Genomic DNA, 25,985 nt, shown 5'->3' on the forward strand with positions numbered 1-25,985 from the left:
CCAGGACTGATCCTTGCCTCAGTAAAAACTGGCATGTCAAGCCCACCTCAGGTTAATTAACATTTTCTAATAGGTCAACAGACTGAGGCTGAGATTACCTAGGTGGCCAGTCCCATGGGAACAAGAGAGATATGACTGGCAAAGAGAAGCTTAACCTCCGTCTCCTTGTCTTGACCAGATGGCCTCATCCCCATTATCACTACTCTGTTGTGCCTCAACAGGAGCCACCCAAAACAGATGAGGTTCAAGGAAAATTTCCTGCCTGCTGACGATAGCACCGTGATGTGATAGAGCAGATCAGGGTTTCCTGTCATATGCAAACAAACACTTCAAGGTCTGCTCAAGTCTGCAGGCCACACTGCTAATTGACATAAATCCTTTCCCCGCTCTAATTCCCACTAGGGAAGGTGGGAAAGGGATGGCCTTTCCTTTGACAGGTTCAATGGTCTTGTGGTTTGTTCTAATTTCTGCACTGTACCAGTTACAAGAGTGTCCAACTTTTGACCTGAGGCATTGCTAGGATATAGGCACAAATAATGCATGCCAGGAGATTCATTACATACACAGCTTTGATCTGCAGTCTTCCTGACTGTAGATCTAATTGAAGACCTTCAATGCAATCCAATCCACGCAGATACATTTAACTGACGTTTTGATCTTCCATTTGAGAAATGGCACAAAGAGGAAATTATTAAGTCTTGGAACCATACAATTCTGGTGTTCTTCGTAGGACCACTATGAAGCCCTTCGGTGCCCTACTCATCATTGTACCAGAAGAACCTTATCAATGAATAAAATGCGATCAGATTGAAAAAAATTTATAAAAACTAGTAAAGAGCTGTAATTAAAATCTTCACAATCAGAGAAAATCTGTGATCCTGTCTTGCATGTAAACTCAAGTGATGGGGCTGCTTTAAGTCTTTTTTACAAACCATATGGACAAGATTGAAGCAGTGATGGTCTTAAAAATATAACCATAACTTATACTGACAGTTCAATGTGTATCAGCAGAAGATATGCTGAATTCTACAATAAAGTCTTAGAAGCATCACATCACTTATATCTTGTGGAGTTGACTAGCAAAGCCCAGCTGTGACAGAAGCATGGTCATTAGAGACATGGTTCCAGAACCATCCATCCCTGCCATCTGCACTAGCACATATACTCTGAAGAAGACATGCCGTCAGCAGGCTGATCCCTAGAGGCATCAGGTTAGTCCTGCATCTTAGCAGAATGGGCACCAACAAAACAGGCCAAGTGAAGCCTCCACACTTCAGTTTTACCCTCAGCTCAGCAGCATTGCTCTGTTAATTTCCACAAAAATTCTTACAGTCTCAGTGAATATGAACAAATGTGTTCATTTAATGCTTGGCATTGTTAGCTGTAAGCCTGCCTACCGCAGGCAGGCTTTAGGAGCGACAGTTCCAATCATGTGACATTACTACTTAAGTTCTAAAACTTATCTTTACTCTTCCACGTGTAAGAGAAACAGCAGCCACCTAGCCTCTGGAATCCCTATTCTTTTATCTAGTTGTCTTACCTGGATAGGAGGATATACAATTTTCTTTTAGTAATTTGCCAACCACTGTAAAATTCTTTTTCCTCCTTCTCAAAAAATTGTCTCCAGTAGGTGGTACAATCAGATGGCAGGTTCAGAAATCACTGCACAGCAGACTCATCATTAACCAGAGGAGATAGCCAGCATCATGTAAGAAGGATGAAAGCTGGGAAAAAGGTCAGCTATCAGGAAAGCCCACTTACAGCATATTTTTGCTGAAGTGGTGGGGGCTAGTGACATACTTCCCCTCACTATAAGGCTTTCTCTGGTACTATACATGTGTGCTACATTCAACAACTGTTTCTAGTAAAAGCTGGTTCAGAAAAATAAGGAAATCGATTACTCAGACTTTACCTTTTCACCTGTTAAAGCTACCATGTCCAGAGGTCCATACATAAAGCGCCCAACTAGTACCTGAGGACCGTCTTCTGCTGCAATGATGTCATTAGCTCGGTGATTAGCAGTCACATTCTGAAATAAGAGCAGAAGGTGGGAAGGGTAGTATTTGCTTTTGTAATGAGGCTACTGTCTCTATTATGTTATTATGAACAGTGACACAGAAACACAGTCCTGGACAGTGTGTCTGAGGTACGTCACAGTGCACCTCAGAGCACCTAGCAAAACTGTGTTCCTATTTCAGCTGGAGCCAGGTTTCCTGTAATGGTGGGTTCCTGAATAGACTTTTTAGTGAGAGCACTCAAATACGAGAGAACCAGATAAGAGAGACAAAATAAGAGAGAACATTTAAGGGAATGACAATTATCTTTCTCTTCAAGTGGTGCCATAGATTCACACGATTATGTGCAAGACACACGCATCTTAATTGACATTTCTAACTGAAGTGGCATCTGAGGAATGAAGAAAATATTTTTTTCTTGAATTATGGATTCATCTAGCATATAATAAAATAGAAGAACAACCTCTTTGCTTAACTGAAACTTAAGGCCCCTCTGTTATTTAAAGAAGGAAATACACTTTCTCCCAACATGTAGAGATAATAAATTGTTCCTATTCCTTAACTGTTAATTTGTTCGCCTCTGGATTACGTTAGCAGTTTTCAGCTCTTTAGTAATATTCAGTTATGTAGACTCATGCTTTGGGAGATCAAACTCCATTTAAATTGCTGCCAAACCCAAGTTCTATAGCTGCCACAAATATTCAGATTTATACTTACTCTCAATTTGACATGTGTCCTTTTGCGTAGCCATTTTTCTCGTGGATTGGACGGACTCAGTGTTGCTGGATCCAGGTTGTCATTTTCCTTGAAATTTACATTTTCATACCTCATCACCTGAAATTATATTAATATTGTAATAAACAGTGTGCAGCCTGAGGAGTCCTGGTACTTGGCAAAGAAAGGGAAAGTACACTGCTGCCCCAGCTGAATTACACTGCAGAGCCAAAAGTACAATGAAAGTAGAAAGAGGTACAGGCCATATGTTCACATTAATTGCATAGACAAATAAACTGCTTTCACTCTGTTGGGCAACACTTAATCTCAAGTACTTATTGAACAGCTTTTCCATTCACAACAGAGCTTGCACATTCTTCCACAGAAAATGGTGAAAACATTAGGATGGTATCAAGTGACAGTCACATTATCTGTTCATGGTCTGCAAAGTCAGTAAAGCAGCTTAAGACCACAAAAGTATTTTTTAATGTCCTTTACAGGGCAGTGGTCGGATTCCTGACTCCATCTGTATTGATTTTCTATACATATACCCCAACAGAATGGTTCTTATCACCTTTTGGATATTACTCACCACTGCAGTAGGTGATAGGCTCAGGATTTGGCCTGTGGCTAGTAACGTCTGAAGATAAGAGGACTATAGCTTGTGAACATGCAGAGCCCCAATATGTCATACAAGCTACACATTCTTACAACCTAAATGTCACACACTTACCAAGAAACTTGCATGTCCAACTCAGATTTCAGGACACAACACAGATTTCAGAATCTGTGGGTTATGCCCTGTTTCAATCAAAACCACAAGCCCTGTCTTACCGAAATCTGTGGGTTGCACGCTGGGATCATGGATAGCATGAGGCTACTTCATTTTGAATGAGAAATAGCTTAGTCTATTTCTTTCACAAGCTAGCAGAAAATTACTCAAGTTGAACAGCTGGTTTTCTGTGCTGAAGTTTTCCGATCTGGGTGCCCGCTCTGGAAGAGTGGCCTAGAATCCCTTTGAAAGATGTCTCATATGAAGTCCCTTGAGTACAATCCTACTGCATTCAGCCTTAGCAAAGCAGTTGGCTTGCAACAAATCATAGTAATGCTGAGAGGTCAGTATGTTTTTTAACAAATTGGCATAAATTCTGTTCACTGGAGGTCATGTGCAGGAAATATACGTGCCCACAGGACATTCAGGAGCCATCAGCTTTAACCTTAACCCCCAGGCAAAGGGCAGAATGTCCAGACTATGCTGGAACTAACCAGTCCTTTATGTAGTGCTGTAAGCTCACATATTGCTTTACGGGCACGTTCCAAATGCTTGAAGGGCTTATTAAATTCTAAAAGCTGTAATGCACGTACAAGGCTAGCTAAGACACAACAATGCAACTTGATATGAATGCACAGAGAGAACAAGTAGAATAAAGCAGGAATCATTGCTAACAGACAACTGGGCTCAGGGGGGCATTTGAAAGGGAAGATGGGAGAATGTTTTGATGAATTCAAGGCAAAAAACATCCTGAGAGAGAAGATGAGATGACAAGAGTTATGAGAGACCTGCAAAGGAAAGGAGAAACATTTATGTACAATTATCTAGGGCCCCTGAACAGAAAAAACATGGACTTGCATCCTGTCACTTCCAGTAGAAACCTCTCCTCTACTTTGGGATGAGCATCAAATAAGATTCCTGTTCTGGAGACTGTTCTTGTTCGTGGAAAAACTCTTCAGCAACTTTTACTTTGCCTTGATTACAGTGATGCTAGTTATAAACAAAGTTTTTTAAATTAGCTTTTAAAATTATGCATTGCTTAATGATACATTTTGACTGGAATCAGATATACTAAAGGATGCTCTGAAAGGACAGCAAGAGGTTGAAGGACTCTTAGAATGTCACAAATTAAAAACAGCAATCAAAAACTCCGCAAGTGGTCTGGTTACCAGCCAGATTGTCTGCCGCACACTCCACTCACAGACTGCCATATAAAGATGGGGGCTCGGTACAATTGCAAACTGTGACTCAGCAGCCTCCAGTCTGAGGGAGGGAACTCAGCCACTGAGCTTCCATTCCCAGGAGCTACCAGGTAAGCCTCCAGGGAACTAACGTCATTGACACCAGCACTGGGAGCAGGAGGTGGAGGGAGTTAACACTCCGAGACCAGCTAAAAGGAGTTGCGAGAGAGGCAGACACACTGACATCTGCGGAACTGATTTAATGAAAAAAAGTCACTGTGCAGTTTCCTGCATTATTGTCTCTACTGCTGCCTGGCAGCAGCTGTTTCATCATTCACTGGATGTAAAAAACACACTGATTCTTGAGTTAATCCAAATTAAACTGCTTGTGATTGGCTTTTAGGTGAGTGTCACTTTGGGTTCTTGGAGGGACACTTATCCTGCAGGTTTCACTTGACCACCACTTAACTTTTTTTTTAATCCCAGGTGAGATTTCTCAGCCTCACCATTTTCTCTGGAGGTCAGAGCACTGCATTATCCCTAATTCACTGTGAGCTGTTGTCTAATTACTGACACAGTAGGAACAAGAGACCCATCATATGACTCAGAAATAAATTCTGAGGAGACAGTGCACACAATGCCTCGAAATACTCTAGTATTACAGGAAAAACATGATTTTCTTATGGGAGTAGTACTTTCAAACTGCTGGTTTATTATCAAATGTATGCTAATAATTTGATATTTGGTAGGGAAATACGTAATTAAGTAAGACTGGAGATAGCCTATTCCTTCAAAACCAGGAGGAAATTAATACATAATTCAGGGTTATACTGATCTAGGGCATGGGAGGAGCGAGTAAGGTATGCACGACAGTGCATTGTTCCCAGTCACACAGTCAGTAGTAAGAACACCAGCCAGCAGTAAGAACACCAGCCAGCAGTGCTAATGGTGGGCTCACTGTCCCCTTCACCTCTCCAATAAATCCACATCTGTCATTCCTACATCCAGTTGTATGTGATGCAACCACAGTTAGCTATCTAACTGAACTAAAGATTAAAAGACTGATCACTCTTGGAAGTTGCAATCAACAATCACAAGATTATTTGTTGCAGAGAAAAAATAGAGATCAATGACCTGTCTTAAAATGAAGGCCACAACATCTGTTGATTCCCAGTAGCTGGCATGGAAGAGATGCGGCAGGGCCACAGTTGGAAAGGCTGTCAGCACATCTGGACAATACAAGGCATAATCTATTCGTTTTGTTCCCCACCACTTTGCAGTAACTACAAAAAAACCAAACAAAACAGCATCACATTTCAATAAGATATCTTCTTAATAAATCTCTTGCCGTCTTTGTGTTTAAGCTAGATAATTGAATGAAGTCTTCTGCTTTTTTAATCTTGACATTTAGAGTCTGTTAAAGGTATCTACCAAACACGAAAGTACTGTTTTCACTGAATGCATCATCACTTAAATGTCTGCAATCTAAACAGTTCTACTGGGTCCAAGTTTTGGGAAGCAGAAATCACCTCAGCATGATTCCCACTGCTTCCTGGTCCACGGAAAATGTAGTGAAAGACTAGTACTTTTATGATCATGTTACAGAGTAAGAATTGCAAATGCTTCCCAAATAGTGAACAGAATATTGATATATGACTACAGTCCATAACAGGACAACATAATGGTTTATAGCACTTTTTATTACGGGTAACAAATCTTATCTATCTCTATTTCTTCATGCCTGGAACATGCTTCTAAACCCCTCTTAGTATGAAACCCTTCATGACTATTTATGAGTGGAACCTTAATATAAAACTGTGACTTCACTCACTTCTGTTACGTCATCTACTTAATTACAAACAGAAGAGGAAGCTAAATTGTGTTATTTAAAATTGTGGCAACTTAGGCTGTTCTCATTCTCCCCAAATTTCCAAGCAGGTAATTTGCCTTTTCATAATAAACTTTTCCACAGAAAGGATGTGGAGGGAAGGGTTGTTGCCATATCAGACATCACAAGGCACCAGGATTCACTCACTGTTGGTGAGGTATGCTGATGGCAAGCTTTCTGTTGACCCTGAGTTTTCACTGTTTGTGCTGGCCAAGCTCAACTTCCTTGTTTTTCCTTGTGGTTGATCAGATGCATTTGGAGATCCAGGACTCTCCTGAGAGAAAGGTATGTTCAAAGAGCTGTTCTCAAGGAACAGAGCACTGTAGTTGTGGATAGCATCACCTGCAGGTTACAGAAATGAAAATAATAATAAAAAAATAATGGGATGAACAACATGGCTTTGAAACTTGTGTGTGTATTTTTTTATTTATTTTTTTTAATACAGAGCTAATGAGTGTTTTGCTGAATAATACCAGATTTAATGACTGTGGATGAAACTCCTTCAGAGTGAGGAGGACAGCATGAGACAGCATGACTAAATAGAGAAAGCACACCTTACTGCCATCAAAATGCAGTGGCAGCTGGGTGCTTTTGGCCAAGATCTTCCAAAGTGGGTAGCGATGTTCAGAGGCTATTTTACTTCACACTCAACCCTATTGATTTTAAAGTCATTCTTTGAGAAGAGCTACACAGCTCCGGGAGTCTGTGATACTTCTCTTGTCCTCTTCCTGACATGAGCAAAACGACTTTAGAAAAAGAGTCTTCAGCAAGGCCATCTACTCGCTTGCGTGTTCCCAAATGGAACAGAATTCTCATTTATTCTTGCCACTCTGACAGATGAGCTATGTGCCATGGCCAACACCTCTACTTAATGAAACAAAACGCAGCCTTCCTCCTGAGGTGTTCTAAAACATGTAAGAACAGACATGCATTTAAATAAAAGCATTACTGATAATTTTGCTTGAAGCAGCCTGCCCATCCCTCCTGCACCTAGGAAAGGCAGAACCTCAACTGAGAGATAGAATATACAATGAAGTGCATATCAAAAGCGGCTGACTCCTCAGTGTTGTTTTTCAGAGAACAAACCTCTTGGAGAGATTAGAACAGCGAACAAAAAAAAAAGAGACCCAGTTCAATGCACATAATACAAAAGAAAGCAGACGGCCCTTGATGATGTATTGCTCTATTTCTGAGTGTATTTCCGTCCCATTCAGACAAATAACTGTAATCATGCTGTACTCATCTTTCACATGGTCTTGGTTTGGGAACTATGTCATATGATTCTTTATGTAGTGGAGGCCTGGAATAAGTTTCTCTTCAACTTTTCAAGTCTTACCAACTCTTAATGCAATGAATACCTCAATGGCGCACACAGGAGAACACAAGAAGTTGCTGCTTTCAAGGACACCATTCCTTAAAAAAATACACTGGAAGCATAAGTGCCTATAGATTATCAGAACTGGTAAAATATGTCACCGTTAAATGAAAAGGAATAGCAGCATAGCTCCCTACAATCTCCTCCCTTCCAAAAAGCAGACACGACTAGAAAGATTCTGGCTTGTTTTGACATAAGCCTGAATATCTCAACTGCATGAGACAACACAAGGAGCTGTCCTGCAACTGAATCAGAGAAAAAATTAAATTTTTAACACTTTGTGACGGGTATGCAGTTTGGACAGAATATGTTCAATTGTAGTTTCCATGGGAACATGTGCTTTAAGTTTTCATTAAAGAAACTGCGATGTACTGTTCTTTCAAAGGAATTTTGTTGATGCCACACAGTAGGGAAAGCTACATGTGGCTGTGTGGGAAAGCTTGATGGAGGTGAAAAGAATGGAAAGATAATTTTATTACTTCCCTTGTCCCAGGCAAACTATATAGATTCCAACACAGACAACTGAAAAGAAAACACAATGTTGCTTTCCTATTACTTACCTCACAAAATGAGGAAGTATTATACACTTTTTGTAGTGAAAGAAGCTGTACAAAGAAGTAAAAGATCTGATTCTATGTCATACTAAATACTGAACAGCAAGGGACCCGATCCTTCTGATAACAAACCCCAAATCACGTGGCCTAAAATATCACAGCAAATCAGTTCACTGAAGAGAGTAGCAGAATATATATATATAATATAAGTAGCAGGACATAAGCAGTAAGGAACAGGGAAGCTGCCAAATTGCACCCCATTATGGCTCTACCTGAACCAGAACCCTGATCCAAACATCAACCAACAGGAAATTCCACAGAAGGTGGTGCAATAAATCCCATAAATGAGAGCTATATGTCCATGAAGTGCTCATGATTGGCAGTGTTCTGATGCATATTTTCTGCTTCCCCTTCCAAAAGATTCACTGAAATAAAAAAGGTTGTGCTTTTAAAATAAATTTTCTGCTTCTCAATTGTTGTTGCTCTGCTGAAACAGTTGTAAATTGACCCTAATTTAATCCTTCCTCCCGCATTATAATTTTGCAAGAGTCTTGGTTTTTCGTTCCCACTGAAATGGAGATGGAGAGAGAAGTAAAAATAGTAACTTTGCACAGAATGGAAAACATGTTGTCAGCCAACATATCTGTTAGCCTTTTTCCATATTATTGACTAGTTTAAGACCAGCTTAGTAAGGGGTCTTGTGCCTTGAAACATGTTTTTTATTTTGTAATACTGTTATTGCAAGCTCAGTAACCCTTCTCCCTATGAAGAGATCAAATCAACAAAATGGAATGCATTTTTGGCAGTTTTTTCTTTCCTGTCTCCTGAATTATCTTTATTTTAAACAGGTAGGGCAGCCTGCTTTCATCTCTGTAGGTCCGGTCTTCGTTGAATTGTAAAGGAGGACAGAGAGCACTGGTTAGAGATTAATAAAGTACACGTAATACTGTATTTTTCTAAAAGCCCTGTGTTCAACTTTAGACTAGGACAGTCTACTTGCATAATTCTTCTATTTAAATAACTGAAACGGGTACTTCCACCCAAAACCACCTTTCTCATGGCTCTGAGGGTCACTAAAGGCTCTTACTATTTATCCTACTAGCCTAAATTTACTATCATGCTTGATAAGAAATAAAATAAAGGCAGATCATTTTACAGAGTCTCATCTTGGATAATTATGATAGTTACAGCCAACAGAAAGAGGCAAAGTAACTTCCTCAAGGCCACACAGTAATCATCTCAAGACAAATTTAACAATACTTTATTTTATGCATATACAATTGGAGAAGTACTGTGCTTTTAGACCTTAATTTCTATCTATCCATAATGAAGCAGACCAGTTGGATCAGCCATAGTCTGGACTGGCACTCCTGCACATTCCCTATAAATAAAACTGCAAGAGAAAAATTTTGCAATTATTTCAACTGTGCTGCAAAGCAAAATGTGAGATAGAAGCTCAAACAGTAGAGAGGATTATGATTATCTACATTCTGCTATGTGAAATGTCTAAAAAGTAGAATAGGTTGAAACCAGGTGTTTTGAATTAATACACAACCACCATATTTTCAACCCTCAAGCAGATAAAATGCATCATGTCATAAGCAGCATAGCAAAAAAAGGAATTAAATCCTCCATGTTATTAAAAGACAGAGACCTATTACAAAGCTAAGGTTCACTTATAATAGCTACAAAAGCACTTTGATTATGAAATGTCAACTAGGCAGCAGCTGAGAAAGCTGCTGTTTAATGAAAGGTCAAGACAGGATGGCTTTCTCTGGGCTGTAACATAACCTGAACTTTGTACCTTGGCCTTATAGTGAAAAAAACCCCATCAATTACTAAATCACTTTTTTGCCTGAACCATTATTTACTGCTATGTCTTCTGTCAGCAATCACCATAGATGAAAGATTTATGAAGAGAAACGTTTTCTCCACCTGCTCTGTATGTCTGGCAGTGCTTTGCATGCAGCTTCTTTTACTTTCACTTGTCTGTATATCACAGTAACACGAGGTAAATATTCCCTTAAGAAGTGACTTCTGAAAAAGTGGGATGCCTTATGTGATTATTTCCATTCTGTCTATCCAGTGCATAGGTCGAAGATATCTCAGATATTAAATTTACTCTTTGCTGATTTTTCTTTCTCTTTGCATATAATGTGTTGGCATGTTAAATCATGCCTCAAATATTTTTATTTTATTAAGCTATTTTATCAATAGCCTAACAACGTCATCACATCCACATTAGGAATTGTATCTATAGAAGATACAGTTGCAACTGACCAAGTAATTGACAGAAAGAGGAATAACTCTCTGGGCTAGTCAAGTCTCTGTGATTGTCAAAATCAAGCCTGGTAAGAGTCAGCTTTCATCATCATTAAGCTGTTAATAGATCAATCCATCACACACACAAACAATACCACATTACTACAAACTGAATGACCCTGGGGGCAGACTTAGTGATAAATATTGATGCCTGCTGGATGCAAAAGGCAATCATCTAGATAAAGGTGTGCCCTGCTCTTTAAGTCCTGTCATTTAAGTCTTAGATGTTTCCTGAATCTCAATGGAAAAAGTAAATTTGATAAACTAAAAGCTTCAAGATAAACCCTATGCACAGAGCAGCTGGCTCCAAGGGCTTCATTTGATTGGCAAGAACCGAAAGACAGCTATAGAAATCCCACCCCCCCAGTTTTCATCATGTTCTCCAGCCTGTGTTATCGCTGAACCGTTCCTATGAATCATATGGTGAAATTCTCTTCTAGTACAAATTTTTTTTCATGCGGCTTCTGGATCATAATTCTTTTCCACAGAGGCACCTATCAGGAATGTCAGGCAGACAACAGAATCATTCTTATTTTAATCATCAGTTCTTATAAGGAAAGTAACAGGGAATGAGATTGTTTAATGACATGAAAGCTGATCAGAAAAGGCTGTTTTGGACAGTGTTCGGACTCATAATTAGAGTTTGGTGTAACTAGGTCTCACCATAACTGATTAGTAAACTAGCATTCCAGTTGACACCACGAAGGCTCTCATTTTAAGAAATACTTTCACAAGCCCAGGTATCAGAGAAAGGAAAAAAAAATTATACAGTCACTAGAATTAATCCTTTGTGAATGAAGAACCTTAAATTCCAAAAGGATCTTAAAGCACTTGCATTTAAATGGGAGGATTTCACGTTCATGGAAATATAACACAGCTTAGGTGTAAAGCACGGCAATGATTTAACTCTGCCCGGAGATTTAAATACAAAACCATATCATGGAACATTTGCTGATCATTACCAGTCAGGAATTTTTATTTTATAATACATCCAACAGACAGGGTTTCCAGATTTACATGCTCTGTAGGGGAATCTTCTGACCCAGTGCCTTAGATGAACTCAAAAAGAACACCAGTTGTTCCCAAATCACTTATAAAGTCTCTGCTTCAAGAATCACTGTATCTGAAGGGTTTACTTTAACACAACAAAGCTAGTAAAATGTACCAACGCAAGGTTTTCAATTTGAAAAGCAGCCTAAGGGAACTATTCTTCCTATGACAGTTATGTAAAGGAGGGTTCAACTTTTCAAGATAGCCTTAGATATGTCTCAGTGACAGAATTTTTGCCTAACTAACCAGCAGGATTTCCAAGTGCACAGTCAGGCTTTATAATAATGCCAAGTTAGAATGCAAAGCAGGGTATATATTTCCATTGAAAGAAAACTCGGACACGGGGGTGAGAAGAGAGCACATATTCCCTAGTTTGGACTGTCCCTCACCTTAGCTATTCCTTAAGTCAATTCCTGAGGAACAGCCAGATCTTCACATGTTTCAGTGAAGCCAACACCTAGAAATCAACCTTCTGCAACTCAGGATCAACTGTTGCTTTTCAAACATTGATTTAATCAGATTCAAACTGATTTGCACCCAATGTACACCATATTTGAGCACATAAACCAAAGGAGTTGTGTGTATCCTACTGCACAGATCAGGTTCCCAATGATACAATTCTTCTAGCTCCAACAAATAGAAAACACTGCCATTGTACTATATTAGCCTCCAACCTTAAACTCTGAATCCTGAAAAGCCCTTTGAAATATCCTGCTGAGGCTTGAATTCATGTCTGAATCTGTAGCAAAAAGAGTAAGTCTAATGTGCATGCATGAACAGATACACACTGATCAATTCCTTTTTTGCATAATATAAGTCAAGATACTTCACACCTATATGATTTTATCTCATTTTCAAGTCAAAACAGCACGATTCCTTCTACTAGCACCTTGCTCATCCATGTCTTCCTCTTTCCTCCCCACAAATCAGTCTATTTCTGTTTTTTTTCCTGGATTCAAACATTTATTACCCAACATAACTAGTGTTTAGTAGTCTACCTAGGACAAGAGCAATCAAAAGACAATTTGCCCAGTGCTCTAATTCGTCCTAGTAGATATCCACAATAAACCAACAATAGGTGACCAAGAGAAACAATATCTGAAGACGTAGGCAAAGGCCAACTAATTGTAAAAATAAATTGTTTAAAACGATAGTCAAAGACATGGAAGTTTGCAAGTGACACTTCAAGTAAAGCAGTGGTATCACCTTCCAACCCCTCTTTAACACAACTAATATCACAAAGCTCATATGTAAGAATAATTTTTTCTTGGTAATCTTCCTTGGTTCCACACCTGCTAAATATGTCTGTGCCATTCTGTCCCAGATGACTTGTTTTTAGCATGTTAGCACATTGGTACTTCAAATCCTCTTGAGCTGTGTAAGGAGAGAACGCTTAAGAGAACAACAGGTAAGGAGAGCTATGCAAATAGGCACTGTACCTAACTGGTGAGATCTTCCATCCCCTAGTGGGTATCTCTGGTACCGTGGGACACTGAACGGAGGCAGGAGATGGAATCTTTTCTCCAGCAATGGTTCCAGTCTGCAAGCAGAGGGGTCAGCAGAGTGAAAGAAACTGTACACTTGGCTGCAGGCTGGGCGGACCTGGCATACTTGGATGAGAATGAGACAGAGAAAGAGAGTTCAGTATTGCCCCTTTAAAATTTTCAAGGAGTCTATACAGAAACATGGTTAATATGGTCTTCTGCAAACTCCAGACTAGCATACATCTGGCCACAAGAAATTTAACCAAATTGTTTGCTATTTTGTATGTAAAGAACACTTCACTGCAAAGGAGTTTACAGAGACATCACAATCCGAGATGCAGGCATGTAGCAGACATGAAGACCAGCCACAGAAATAGACAGACTTAAGGAAGGAAAAAGAAGTTTAAAAATCTTGTAAATATATTATTGAGCATTACAGCCATGATGCTTAGCACTTCAAATATTTACCAGCAAAATGTTTTGATGGCTCTGTTATGTCCAGAGGACTTAAATCTAGGTGACAGCAGTAGCTGGTAGGTGACAGAAAGCACTGCCATTTCTGAAGTCACCTTATGGAAGCTAATGTATAGAAATGAGGTTGGTCATACTATAACAGCAAAGCAATGTTTATGATTCTTGAAGGTGTGCAGTAGCTCCTGAGGTTTTTGGGCTGCAACTATAAATGCAAATCTGAAAATCACTTACTCAGCTAATAAGGCATGCTTTTGACTAAACACACATCACCGAAGCATAACTTATACTCAGATGGGTGATCACAGGAGACACTGCTAATGTCTGTAAAACCATTGGTGTAGACACTTCTCACCACACCACGCTTCAATCGCACTGAATCTTGAGCAAATTAATTAATTATAGGCTCATTAAACTTAGTACAGTTTGTATAGTACTGCATTACATATTACAACAGTCAGTTTATTAACTACAAGAGTAATGCAATGACAGAAGTATTTATAAAATATGTTTGGGAATATTATGTCTGCTCCCCATGAACTCCATGCAAGCAAGAGATGTTTTCAAACCTGCTGTGCCATACAATAAACCCTAAATGTTCTTTTGATAAAATTACTATTTCCTTGTGGTGATACCAAAAACCTGGTAATATGTATGATATTTTTCCTTAGAAGACATGTTTGGTACAGCATTGTTCCCATGCACAGGCCAAACACATGCTTAACTGGAAACCATGAAGAAAGATGTTAGAGTTTTAATATAAAGTGTCATGGAATATTAGGTCTAATGGAGTCTATCTTAAGTGACATCTCTCACCAGAGCACCCATCATGGAATTAAACAAAAAAAAAAATCAAAACCACACTACTTAGTGATGTAGTGGATATAGTCTGTTAAGATTTGTTGCTTAAAAGTTAGGTAACTAGCAGATGTTATGTCTGTAGGTATGCAGATAAATTGGGTATCTTGGAAGCATTGTTAAGAAAGGAACAGTGAAGAGACATGAGATTCTTTGGTTGAAATGATGTACATGGGTTAGGAATGCTTTATGAATACATAGGCTGGACATTCAGTAAATAAAAGAACCTTGAAACTTAGTACTCTACATAAATTAGATAGAGAAGCTAACCTTGTAGAGTAGATAGGGAAGGTATACTGGAATAAGCTAGCTTGTTACAAGTGAAAAACACGTAAACCAAACCAAGGGATAGACGGAGCATGCGTAAAGACTGAGTTCAACCAGAGGGCACTGTGATGAAGACTATCGACAACCACCAGAGGACCCAAAGGACCACCGAAGAGTACAAGGGTGCATGCGTCAGAGACTTTTGCATATGTTAATGAATTCTGGGAAATGACATGAATATTTAGATTATTTCTCAGAAATGTAATGAATATGTATATTCTAATTGTATTTAACCCCTATGGTTAAGTGATTTGGCACGCACACTAAGTGGAGCGATCCCCTGTGTGTCCAGCGCTGCAATAAAGAATACCTGCTTTCTAAAACTCTAAATTGAGTCTTAGAGAGTTTGTCAGAGACTTCTTCGTTTCATTAGGTTCTTTCTCATTTTCAGGAGCAACAGTCAAGGTATTTGTAACATAAGCAAAACTACAATGAGCAAATGATGTTGTACATCTTCCTCTGCTGCGGTCACAGAGAGTTAACCAAGAGCTACATCGGAAAACACTACATTCTTATAGATTTTCTCAAGTGCTTTCCACGTTGGTGGAAGGACTCTAAAGGTGCTTGCTGCTATTAATGGTATATAGGGACAAATCTTGATATAGACTATGTCGATGTTACCAAGTTCTAAGCTTAAAAGATTGATACTGAGTTGTAATAGCAGCATTGCCATAAGCACATCAGAACAATTGTTTTGTTCTGTTCTATATGAATGTTTTTTCTATAAAGGCTACAGCACAGGCACACAATGCTTTTTCTCAAACTAGTAAGACAATTAACCTTTTACTGATCATAGTAAACCTTCTCAAGATACTTCAACATTGAGGATACAGTTCAGGAAAACATTAATTCTAAAGATCAGACACATGTTTACGTATCTTTTTGAACAGGGTCAGAAGCAGGACTATCTGAAAAGATAAAAGTTCAGTTGCTCAGAAAAGGACTAGAATGGGGTGTCCTAGCTCATGAACAGCTAGGACACAACGCAACACCCTGAGGAATTTGTGACGTGGGAAAGAAAGAAGTTACCCACTTCTCCAAATTATCCTGCTGATAGAGCGCCAAATCACACTCAGCCTATGTAGCTGTTGAAATATTGTATTGTCAGATATTCAAAATGCATTAAACCTCAGAAACCACATGTGTGTACCCAGCCCGCATTTGTACAGGCAGGCACCTTGTCAACTCTGGTTAAAGCTATAATGAAGGGAGAATGACACAGCCATTCAGAGAGCAACTAAATGCAATCCGTTGGTGACAGATGAAGACTAGACTGCTCCTCACATGGTATCTGAGTTCACTGCCTAAGGTAGATGTGATGAATCACATCCTTGGGGACCACTTTATTGCATGCGCTCTGTGCTAAACTGTCTAGGAGACTTATATTCATATCATCAAGATGTCAAATACTCATAACCTCTCAAAAAATGCTCTGGGACAAATATTCCAATAAGAATATATCTATATACGATCCAGTTCTGCCAAACCATGAACTTTTTTCTTCTTTGGACATGCAGTGTGCATTGTCCATCCTCACTCTGAGGATGGTGCAACATCTCTTTGGGTGGGTGTCTTTGGGGGGATTAAGTGAAGCTTTGTGGGTTGTTTTTTCCCCCCAAGTTCTCTTTGTAAAATGTTTTAAAATTGTTATCAGTGGCAATTACCAGGTTTCCATCTGCAGGATAGCCAAAACCTACTTTTGATGGCTGTTGTATGTTGATTTTTCTAGAAAGGATGGCTCTATGCATCAATCAGCACACCTGGTAGCAGATGAAAAGAAAATGGGAGATAAGACAACTGCTTGTTAAGGACACTATAGAATCTTTTCCCTTTCCCACTATCAAATAAATAGGAGCTTCATGCCACCTTTGTCCCTTTCCCACCATTAAGCCAGCCATATGCAAAAACTATGGCCTATGAGATTCTTCTGTGAAGTACCTTTCTACAGTTCCCTGGGAACCACTATCAAGCACCCCTTTTTCTTAACATATTCTCCCAGTGCCCATCAGTTTATTGTGGTATGAAAACTAAGTAAATTCTCCCATGTATTCCAGTTAATTGCATCACAAGAGAAGCGGAAGGGAAACATCAGCAAGACTGCAAAGACCCAAGACTACTTTTGATGCCTTTCTTCAAGCTGTATTTTGTTCTTAGTATTTGCCAGAAAAAATGCAAACAGTTCACCTGTGTGAGAGCATTTAAGCACAGCAAAAATTAATTCTTTGCAAGAAAAGTATAATTCTTTTGCAGAGCCCAAATAGTGTGAAATAAATTCTGTGAGGTAAAGCATTTCACCATATTTTGGCAAGCCTATAACTTTGACATATGTATTTAGAGATCTAGTGCTTATAAAGTAGAGCAGTAAATTGGGTATTATCCTACTAAACTAGAGCTTCCTTCCCTAGTGGGTAGTATATTGGTTTATTCTTTCTTTCTTGTCATGCTTAATATTAACTGTCAGAGCCAAACATAAAGGGAGTGCTTAATGTAATTGTATCAGTTGCCTAATTGCACATTCTAATACTTCTTGTACAGGAACTTTTTCTGTATATGTCTGCCTTCCGTATATGCACCGAAGGCAGACAGAGACAAAGAAAGCCAGGAATGCAAACAGCAGGGTTATGAAAGTTGTCAGCATAGGGCAAATTATGACATTTAGTGGCAACAGGAAAGCATGTCCTCGGAATTATCAGCTGTTTTCATACTCCTCTTCCAACTTGGCAAAGCAATATAGTACATCATGTCCCAAAGGAGATTACTTCCTACTATTGTGGCATTTAGCAGTATTAGTTCCCAATCTGATCATTGAGAGCAAATGCAAAACACCCTACCATTACAATCGTCCTAAGGTAGAACAGTGCCACTTTGTGGATGTAACTAAATGTTCATGATGTATTCAGAATTCTAAAAAACACTGACATTTTCATAGGGTAGCAAGCCTCTTCCAAGGATAATCAGCACACAGAGAATGGAAGAATCTGGCACTTTAGAATGATCAGTACTTTAGAAAATAAGAACTGAGACTAGACAGTGGGAGGACCACAGAAGAGAGTGCTAGAGTTGTAGTAGTTTGTAGAGTTGTAGTGTTTAGAAACATACAGTCCCAGTCCAGTAAAGTATTTAAGTGTTGAAATTTGCCATCCATCTCTACCTAATACTAATTCTTTACAGTTATCTCATTCATCCACTATAAATTTAAATATAAATGAGAAGGCCACTTTGACCTGTGCACAGAGCTGCCACCAAAATGTTATAGAAGGACTCAGAAGTTGGGTTCACTCTTTGCTTTCCAGTATCTAAAGGTAAAAATATAATGTATGGTACATTAATTTCTTCCAAACCAGTAACAGGAACACTTGCTAGGCAGAAAAGTTTGCTTTAGATTCCTATAGCAAGTGGAAAACTGTGGAATAGACACATTATATCTTGCCCCAACCTTATCAGTTTCATTATCCATAAGCCACATCTCAGACATCTTGCTAAAGGCAGCTATCAGAACTTAAAGACATTATGTTTTCTCTTTACTGATACATTCTCATCAATAAATGGCAAGCACATACAGTAATCAGAGTCGTGGTAACCTTCAGAAATTGCCTTCTTACCAGTCAGGGCAAAGCTGTCTCTTTTTTCTTTTCTTGCCTTGCAGCCTTCCCCGTAACACAGATGAGTTTCAAGTTCAAAACAGCATTATGGTCTCATACAAAACAGTCAAAATATGGTAAGTCACTTTGTTTTTAGAATTACCACCTGAGACAAATCCCAGTAGCCTCATTTTTACCTTGTTCATGCTTTGCCTGGATTTCAGACAGGGAAAGGTTATGATCAACTTGCAGAGTGGACAGGATCCCTGTCCCAGTGATCCTACTTCACAATATAAGGTTTGACAAAGGCAGCTCTCACCTCTGTGAGTCCAACATTACTTCTAAAGGACATGTTTATATGGCCAACAATGACCTTTAAATGTAATTGTCACACTTTTGAACACACAAATGCTTTCATATGCAGCACAGCATTCAAGGGAAGACTTTCAGATTGCGCAGAGTATTACACACAAAAACTCCATCACTTCAGAGCAATCCCTCTTGCAAAAAGCCACAATTCCGTTAAATTTTCACACATTTTCAATACATGTGTACATTCCCTTGAAGTGAAATGTGAATTTCATCTGCGCTCATCAGGACTGACTGATGGGAGGGCTTACCACACGCAGCCGACTGCTGACAGCCACTACTGGCTATATGAAAAGATGTGTCAATGTCTGCCACTGAGGTACTCTCGTACCAAACACTGCCAGTATTTTCTATTTACTGTGCAGTAAATGGCATCTGTTAATCAGCATTTGTCCTCAAAGACTCTAAAAAGGTATCTAATTAAACAGATGCATGCTCTATTTCATATGCAATTCCAGAGTAAATGTGTCCATTCTGATTCATTAAATGGAAACCATGACATCTTGCAAAAATATCAATTCTAGCTCAAAGAATTTGAATCCATGTGCACGAATTAATACTGATAGATTTTTCCACATGAAGTCCTACAAAAAACCTCCTCAACTCCCTGCCCCAAACCTCCCAGCAAAACCCCCACCACCTTCAGAGGGAATTGTTGCTAATCTTGTAAAGGAATCCCTAAGACAGAAAAACAAACTGCACTGCAGTTTTCAAAGCCAGCCATCACCTATGTAATTTTTGTTCCTTTCTCTGACAGCTCTTTCACAGAAGCAAAAAGCCTCAGTTTGTGGGAAAGTATATATTAATTCCCATTCTCTTTAGCTGAGCTTTGGTTTTGTTTGGGTTTTTTTTTTTTATTTGAACAAAATTGCGTACTGCAAATATGAGGAATGAAATGCAAAATGGGAGTTTAATTATGCTCTCTTGTAAGTCCATGGAACTTGCTAAAAAAAATCCTACCAGAGTTCTAAAGGTTCTGAAAGGCATGGGTCTGGTCATTTTTTTAATTATGGCAGGTAAAATAATTACATTCCACTTTATTCTTACAATTACATGTGACTTTGAAAGCTCAGTCAAACAACATTACTCAAAAGTCTACAAACTGAGAAGAAAAAAATTGGGAGTCCTGAATTGTTGTCTCTTCTCACTATTGCAACTGATTTTTCTCCCTCACCTGATAAGTGAACATATCATTTCCTATGAAGATGCTGTGCTATCCAAACCTCATAAAATGCAAAGAGGCAAAACACACACCGAATTTTGAAAAGTAAAGTAAGCTGTTACTTTAACTGAAAAAATGAAGATGTATTTAGAAATAAAACAAAAAAATCCTGTATGTGTCTGATCACTAGGCTCTGTTACCAGAGAGGAAAAAACGACTCAAAACCAACATACCCGGGGGCCAAATTTACCCATGAAGCCAGACATGTACAAGATGCAATGCTGAACCAAGCACAGATGTTATTTTTGGTATCTTTTTCAAGGACTGATCCTTGGTGAGGTATAAGCTTCATGTTGTATGACATGGAATATATGATTAACAGCAGAGTAAAAGACACACTACTGTAAATGGGTGAGCAGTGACACCCCCGAAACAGCCCTCATCATCTCAGAACCTACCTACACTAACACTCCCCTCTTTTAGAGGAAGAAACTTACCTCGCTCCCCAGTCTTTAACTAAGCTCCTTTATTTACCTCCTTTTATATGAGTCTCTTTGTTTACAAAGGTCATTAAGCAGCCTGCATTCTAACCCCAGAAAGAGCTTACCATCCAGGCCAGGCAGAACAGCACTCCTCATGGCCAGCACCAAACCAAGCGGCGATCCAAAGAGGAAGAAATCAGACACCTCGAATTCAAATCGGCCCAGGTTTACTTCTGAGAGACTGGAATTCACAGGAGGAAAGTCTGCACCATCTTTCAACACACTTGAGTGGATGCTGAGCAAAGAAAATGCACTGATTCAACAATAATGAAGAGGGCATCCAGAGAAAAAATCCATTCCCAAAACAGCCTGCTTAGAAAGCTCTAGCATCTGTATCTAGATCCAAGCAATAGGCCTTAAACTGCAGATAGATATTACAGTATAGCAGCCACTTATCATGATTTCCAGTGCGGCTATTCAGTAAATATACTACCTTCAACATGCAAGAGTTTTCTACAGTTATTCTACAGAATACTTATTGGTGATTTACACACAGACTCTGAAGATTGAAGTTTACCTCCCCTCCCTTTTAGCAGTACAGGTGTATGTAAGCTTATTCTGAAACTTCTGCTACAAATTCTAACCTACTGAAGTTGTATAAGGACAATGATATTAAAAGGTTACAGTCATAAAGTATGTTACATGGGTACATAAAAAATGTTGTTCTAATCTGTTCCCTGAGCTATGAACTAGAATTTCACTACTTTTCAACTATTTATTACAGGTTAAAATTAGTGATGCTTGTAGACAGCTTTTAATCTGTTAAGTGATTTAAACACTTTCATTTACTTTGTATGCCATACACGCATGGGGTAAATACAGATCACCTATCCCTCATTGACAGAGAAAAGACTGGTCCCTCGTTTAGTTCTGATGGAGATGAAATTACTACATTCAGAAGCAGAAAAGTAGCATATACACCTACGGTCCAGTCATGGGACAGAGCATAACATGCCTCCCGAGCGTGCAGAACCTGACTGAGAGACGCTGACCGTGCTGACTTCAATCAGAGCTGTAACTGAAGCCCTCATGAGTGATCTGCACACTACACTCTGCATCAGTGGCCAAGCATGGATCAGAATCCAGAAATCCTGAAGACTGGTCCCAAATCAGGCCAATACACCAGGCCTCTCTTTCAATCTGAGAACCTAGTGACATTCTCAATTTATAATCTGATAATATTAACTGAAACTCTGCGGATCAAGCTTAGGGCCCCTTTAGAGTAGAAATGAAGAAAGCCAAGAATTAAATCCATCATCGGCACAGCAGTTAGGAGTTACCTCTCTATGCCAAAAGCACTCAGACAAAAAGCACAAGCTGACACACTGAAACACAACCACAGTGTGTAGGACAAGGACATTTCTGTGTGAAAGAGTGATCTTTTTAACCTCATCCCTCACACTGACACACCACCTCTAAATTGCAGAAATGAGCTCATGGGGAAAAAAGTCTTAACGACCTTACGCAAGTCTCACAGACAGGAAACTAAAGGCTTGGAATCCCTCTCTATGTACAGGGTGGGTCAGAGGATGACATGGTTTGATTTGATTTGTGTTTTTTGACCCGCCCAATTCCCCAAGGAATTTTTTCTGTCATCTTTAGCCTGTGTTTGTCCAACTATTCCTCAATAACTTAGCAATAGCCTAGTTTGAGGAGTCCAAAATGGGGATGGAAGATAACACTTTTCTGTCTGCTTGCTTAAGTACAGCTGCATGTAAAGCTTTCAGTTTAAAATCATAGATACACAGGAAATGAAAAAAGGCTTGGAAGAAAACAGTTATCTTTGTCTTTTAATTACCCTATTATCCCCCAAGTTTGAAGTGCTTTATACAAGCCAACACTGTGCTTTAAAAATAACACAGTACTCCTTCTATACAAGAACCTAAAAGTGACTGACCAAAAAAATCTTCATGTTTTCAGTCGTAGACAAGCGAAAAAAACCCATTCTACGTCAGAGGGAAGACACTTTACAACATATCGATATCCAGAAAACCCAATGGTTTGAAAAGAAAAGCAGAATAGTCAACAAAAGCAAAGTAAAGTACATTCAGTCAAAGCAAGAAAAGAAAATTAACTTAAACTGCTACTAACAAAATTGCCAGACTTGAAGTAAAGCACAGTAGTAAGTCTGCACTATACTCAACTGCAGCAGAACTGAAACTTCAACACACAATAAGACTTCTCCCTCTGCATCACTCCCAATAAAATAAAGGAAATAAGATGATGGATAGAGGAAAAAAAAGCACAAAGAATTCAGATAAGTAAAAAACCAAATAGCTTAGAACAGGCAGAAACAATGAGACAAAGGGAATGCTTATCTTCCCATCAAATCTGTGTTTTAAAGATTTCTTAGGATCCAGGGAAGCTAATTAAGTTAACTCTCCTCCCCCAACCTCCTCCTCATTTAAGCCAAATGTTTATGCAGGGTTTTTTTTTTGTTTTAAAGCTGATCTGAATAGCTCATAGACCAATGGGAGGACCTAAAGCAATTATCTCACTCTTTACAGAATAATAGAAAGCCTGTAAGTGAAGTCAGAGGGATCTTTAGAAAGAAAAATGTAACAGAAATTTAGAATTATAAAGCATTCATCCATCCTGATTTGTGTGGGCTGCACTGAAGAAACGGAACTACTTGCATTCAGTTTTGCATATTCAAAACTCTCACAACTGAATAAAGATTAAACAAATACTCTCCACACTCACTCGTGTGTGTCAGTTCATACTAGAGAGACACTTTATCTATGGTTTTCTTTCCGGGGTATACAGGGACTTTAAGCAAACCTCCAGAAACACACCACAAACAATAAAAATGATTCTGTTGCTCCGGTGCTGACAGGCTCCATTCAATGGCAAGCCTATTTCTTTTACTCAGTCATCAAACACTAGTTACCTAGACAGGAAAGCATGATGTTGGGTTATAGTATCACAGTCATAGGTGGATGAGTCACTCTGTTTCCTAGGCAACGGCTGCCTTGGCTTCTCATCCTCCATGATTCCCGAGATGTCAATATTGCTTTTGCTCAGGCGTTTGCTGCCACCAAGACTGGAGTCCTCTGCTAAGAGGGGATTATCCTTCAGAGAATGAACAGAGCAAAAGGAAGATTTAGACAGCAACCAAAATAGGACAGAGCTTATATGAAATGGCTGCATTTATACATTTGACCTCACTTTATCCAAGAAAAGGTGGAAGGGGTTAGACTTTCTCTCTGCAGTAGAAGATAAGGAAAGAGATGAAGACTAAATTTCCCTGTAAGAGGTATAGCCTAAAAGCTGGAAGGAGAATCAGGAATTTGGGGGGGGGAGGAGGAGTAACACAAAAGCTTTATCCTTCATGAATTCATCATTCTTAGAGAATTATAAATATCATAAGGTAATCAGAAGGGGTCTTACCTGAGCGCACAAAATGCCCATTACAACATTAATGGTCTTGCTCATCATGTTCCATGGATGCGGGACCTGATTTTTTAAGAATGTGAACTTCTGCGGGATGCAAGAGGAGACCAGTGGTACCATATCTTTAAGGTACCCCTTAAAATAGGAAATAGATTTATTTATTGTTCATTTCCTCCAGCACTTCTGCAGCTTGCACCAGCATCCTCCCTGACATATCGCTATTATCCCCGGACTTTTATTCCTGCATCCATTTCAGTAGCCAATGCAAACACTACTTTTCAAAACAAACACCATTGGACTGAATCCCCCCATTCATGCGTGAGATCTGGATGCATGAGGCATGCAAGATCTGGTTCTTTCTAAAAACTGTGTAATCCAATTCTGTGTAAATCTCCTTCTATTCAGATCAACAAAATAAGACAGTGTGAAAATGCCTGACATCTATTTTTACAAAACTTCAAAGATACGAACATCAACAAGGCAGTGGGAGAACAGATACAGTTACATGCCTTCTAATTGCGTAATTATTGGTTTTCATCCATACTCTACTAACTCTCTCAATGCAGTACTAGAATTTATGTGATGATATGATACAATGAGTGTTAGCACCTTAATAACTTGCAGAACATTACTTTAGGACCAGCATGCTCACAGACAATTATTCCTGTGATGGGTCAATGAAAAAACTTAACGTGCGTGTAGGAATCTCTTTCTGCATTTCATAGTAATATAGCAAAATTCACATCATGCCAACTTTCACATTAAAGTTGTGTAAGATTTAGGACTTTGCTTGGCATAATACTCATGTATCTACAATGCTAAAACTAAAACTCACTTCTTGTAGTTGTTACTGTTAATGAGTGCAGAGAACTATTTCACAGGGCCAGGTAGGAGGTGAAGGCTCCTGCTGTGTGTTGACAGCTGACTGCTGCCACCGTTTTGTGTGCTAAAGTGATGTAAAACCAAAATAAAGTCTTCATCTAAAATATGTGCTTCCATTGAGTTCAAGCCAGAACCAACTCCAGGCCCCACTTGTATTTTTTAATGTAATCAGTAACTTTTTTTTCAGCCTGACACTGACTCTATGTAGCTTCATTTGCCCCACAGTTTACAACCTTACATTGAAGCTCTGTTGTAACATCAGTCCTTTTTAGCAACTCTATGTATTCTCCATAACACCAGGGACCTTTCAAAGCCAAAATTCCTATAACCAAAGTGTTCCTGCCAGAGTTTCTTATAGAGTAACTTCTAATAGGTGAATTCTCAAGAATCTAAGTAAACATTTCTTTATCTGCTCGTGTCTCATGATTATCTCAAACTGATTCAGCAAAGGTATTTATTTACCTCTTAGCCTTTGTGACGAGTTCCAATCTCTAGCTTGTTCCCATGCAACAATGCCATGAAAATGCAATATATTTATGATTTTAAATTGTAACTTGCATGCTACAAATATTTTGCAACCTTTGCCTAAGATTCCAATTTGGTGTTTTTACAATAAGTTTATTAGAGTGCATAAGAATATTCACGGTGGCACACAAAATGGAGGTGAATCCACACACGCATAGCTGAAAGGGAATTTTTAGAGATTGAAGCAAAGTCCGTGAAATGCGCTGACAAATCCATTGATTTAAATGGGCTGTAGGTCAAGCTCTTAAACATCATACCACCAGTGACTTGAAAACCATATCAGTGCTGTCAAGGCTCAGAGCTTCATCAAAACCCTGGTGACATTTTAAGGCTCTCTTCATTAAAATCACATGGCAGATATGTCAGCATCTCAGCTCCCATTACTTTTTAAAAAGGAATTCCTGTCAATGGATTGAGAAAAATGGGAACCCTTGAAGGTGCCAGCGCAAGAAAGCAGATGCAAGGAACTCAACATGATTAAATATTTTTGTTGAGGTCTCTTGATTTCCTGGTGGTCTCA

General features: G+C 39.0%; 1 protein-coding gene across 1 annotated transcript in view; it reads right to left on the reverse strand.

Annotated features, from left to right (window-relative positions):
* Window positions 1-25,985, reverse strand: part of PITPNM3 (PITPNM family member 3) — a 145,728-nt gene that overhangs the window by 7,487 nt on the left and 112,256 nt on the right. The window contains exons 9-15 of the mRNA XM_075168175.1: window positions 23,556-23,737; window positions 20,731-20,900; window positions 13,311-13,481; window positions 6,718-6,912; window positions 5,817-5,965; window positions 2,733-2,849; window positions 1,913-2,029 (exon numbers count right to left, since the gene is read on the reverse strand). Of these exons, the coding sequence (XP_075024276.1) occupies window positions 1,913-2,029; window positions 2,733-2,849; window positions 5,817-5,965; window positions 6,718-6,912; window positions 13,311-13,481; window positions 20,731-20,900; window positions 23,556-23,737 (1,101 nt within the window). The remainder of the gene's footprint in view (window positions 1-1,912; window positions 2,030-2,732; window positions 2,850-5,816; window positions 5,966-6,717; window positions 6,913-13,310; window positions 13,482-20,730; window positions 20,901-23,555; window positions 23,738-25,985) is intronic.

Source organism: Calonectris borealis, chromosome 19 (genome assembly GCF_964195595.1).
Source record: "Calonectris borealis chromosome 19, bCalBor7.hap1.2, whole genome shotgun sequence".
NCBI lineage: Eukaryota > Metazoa > Chordata > Aves > Procellariiformes > Procellariidae > Calonectris > Calonectris borealis.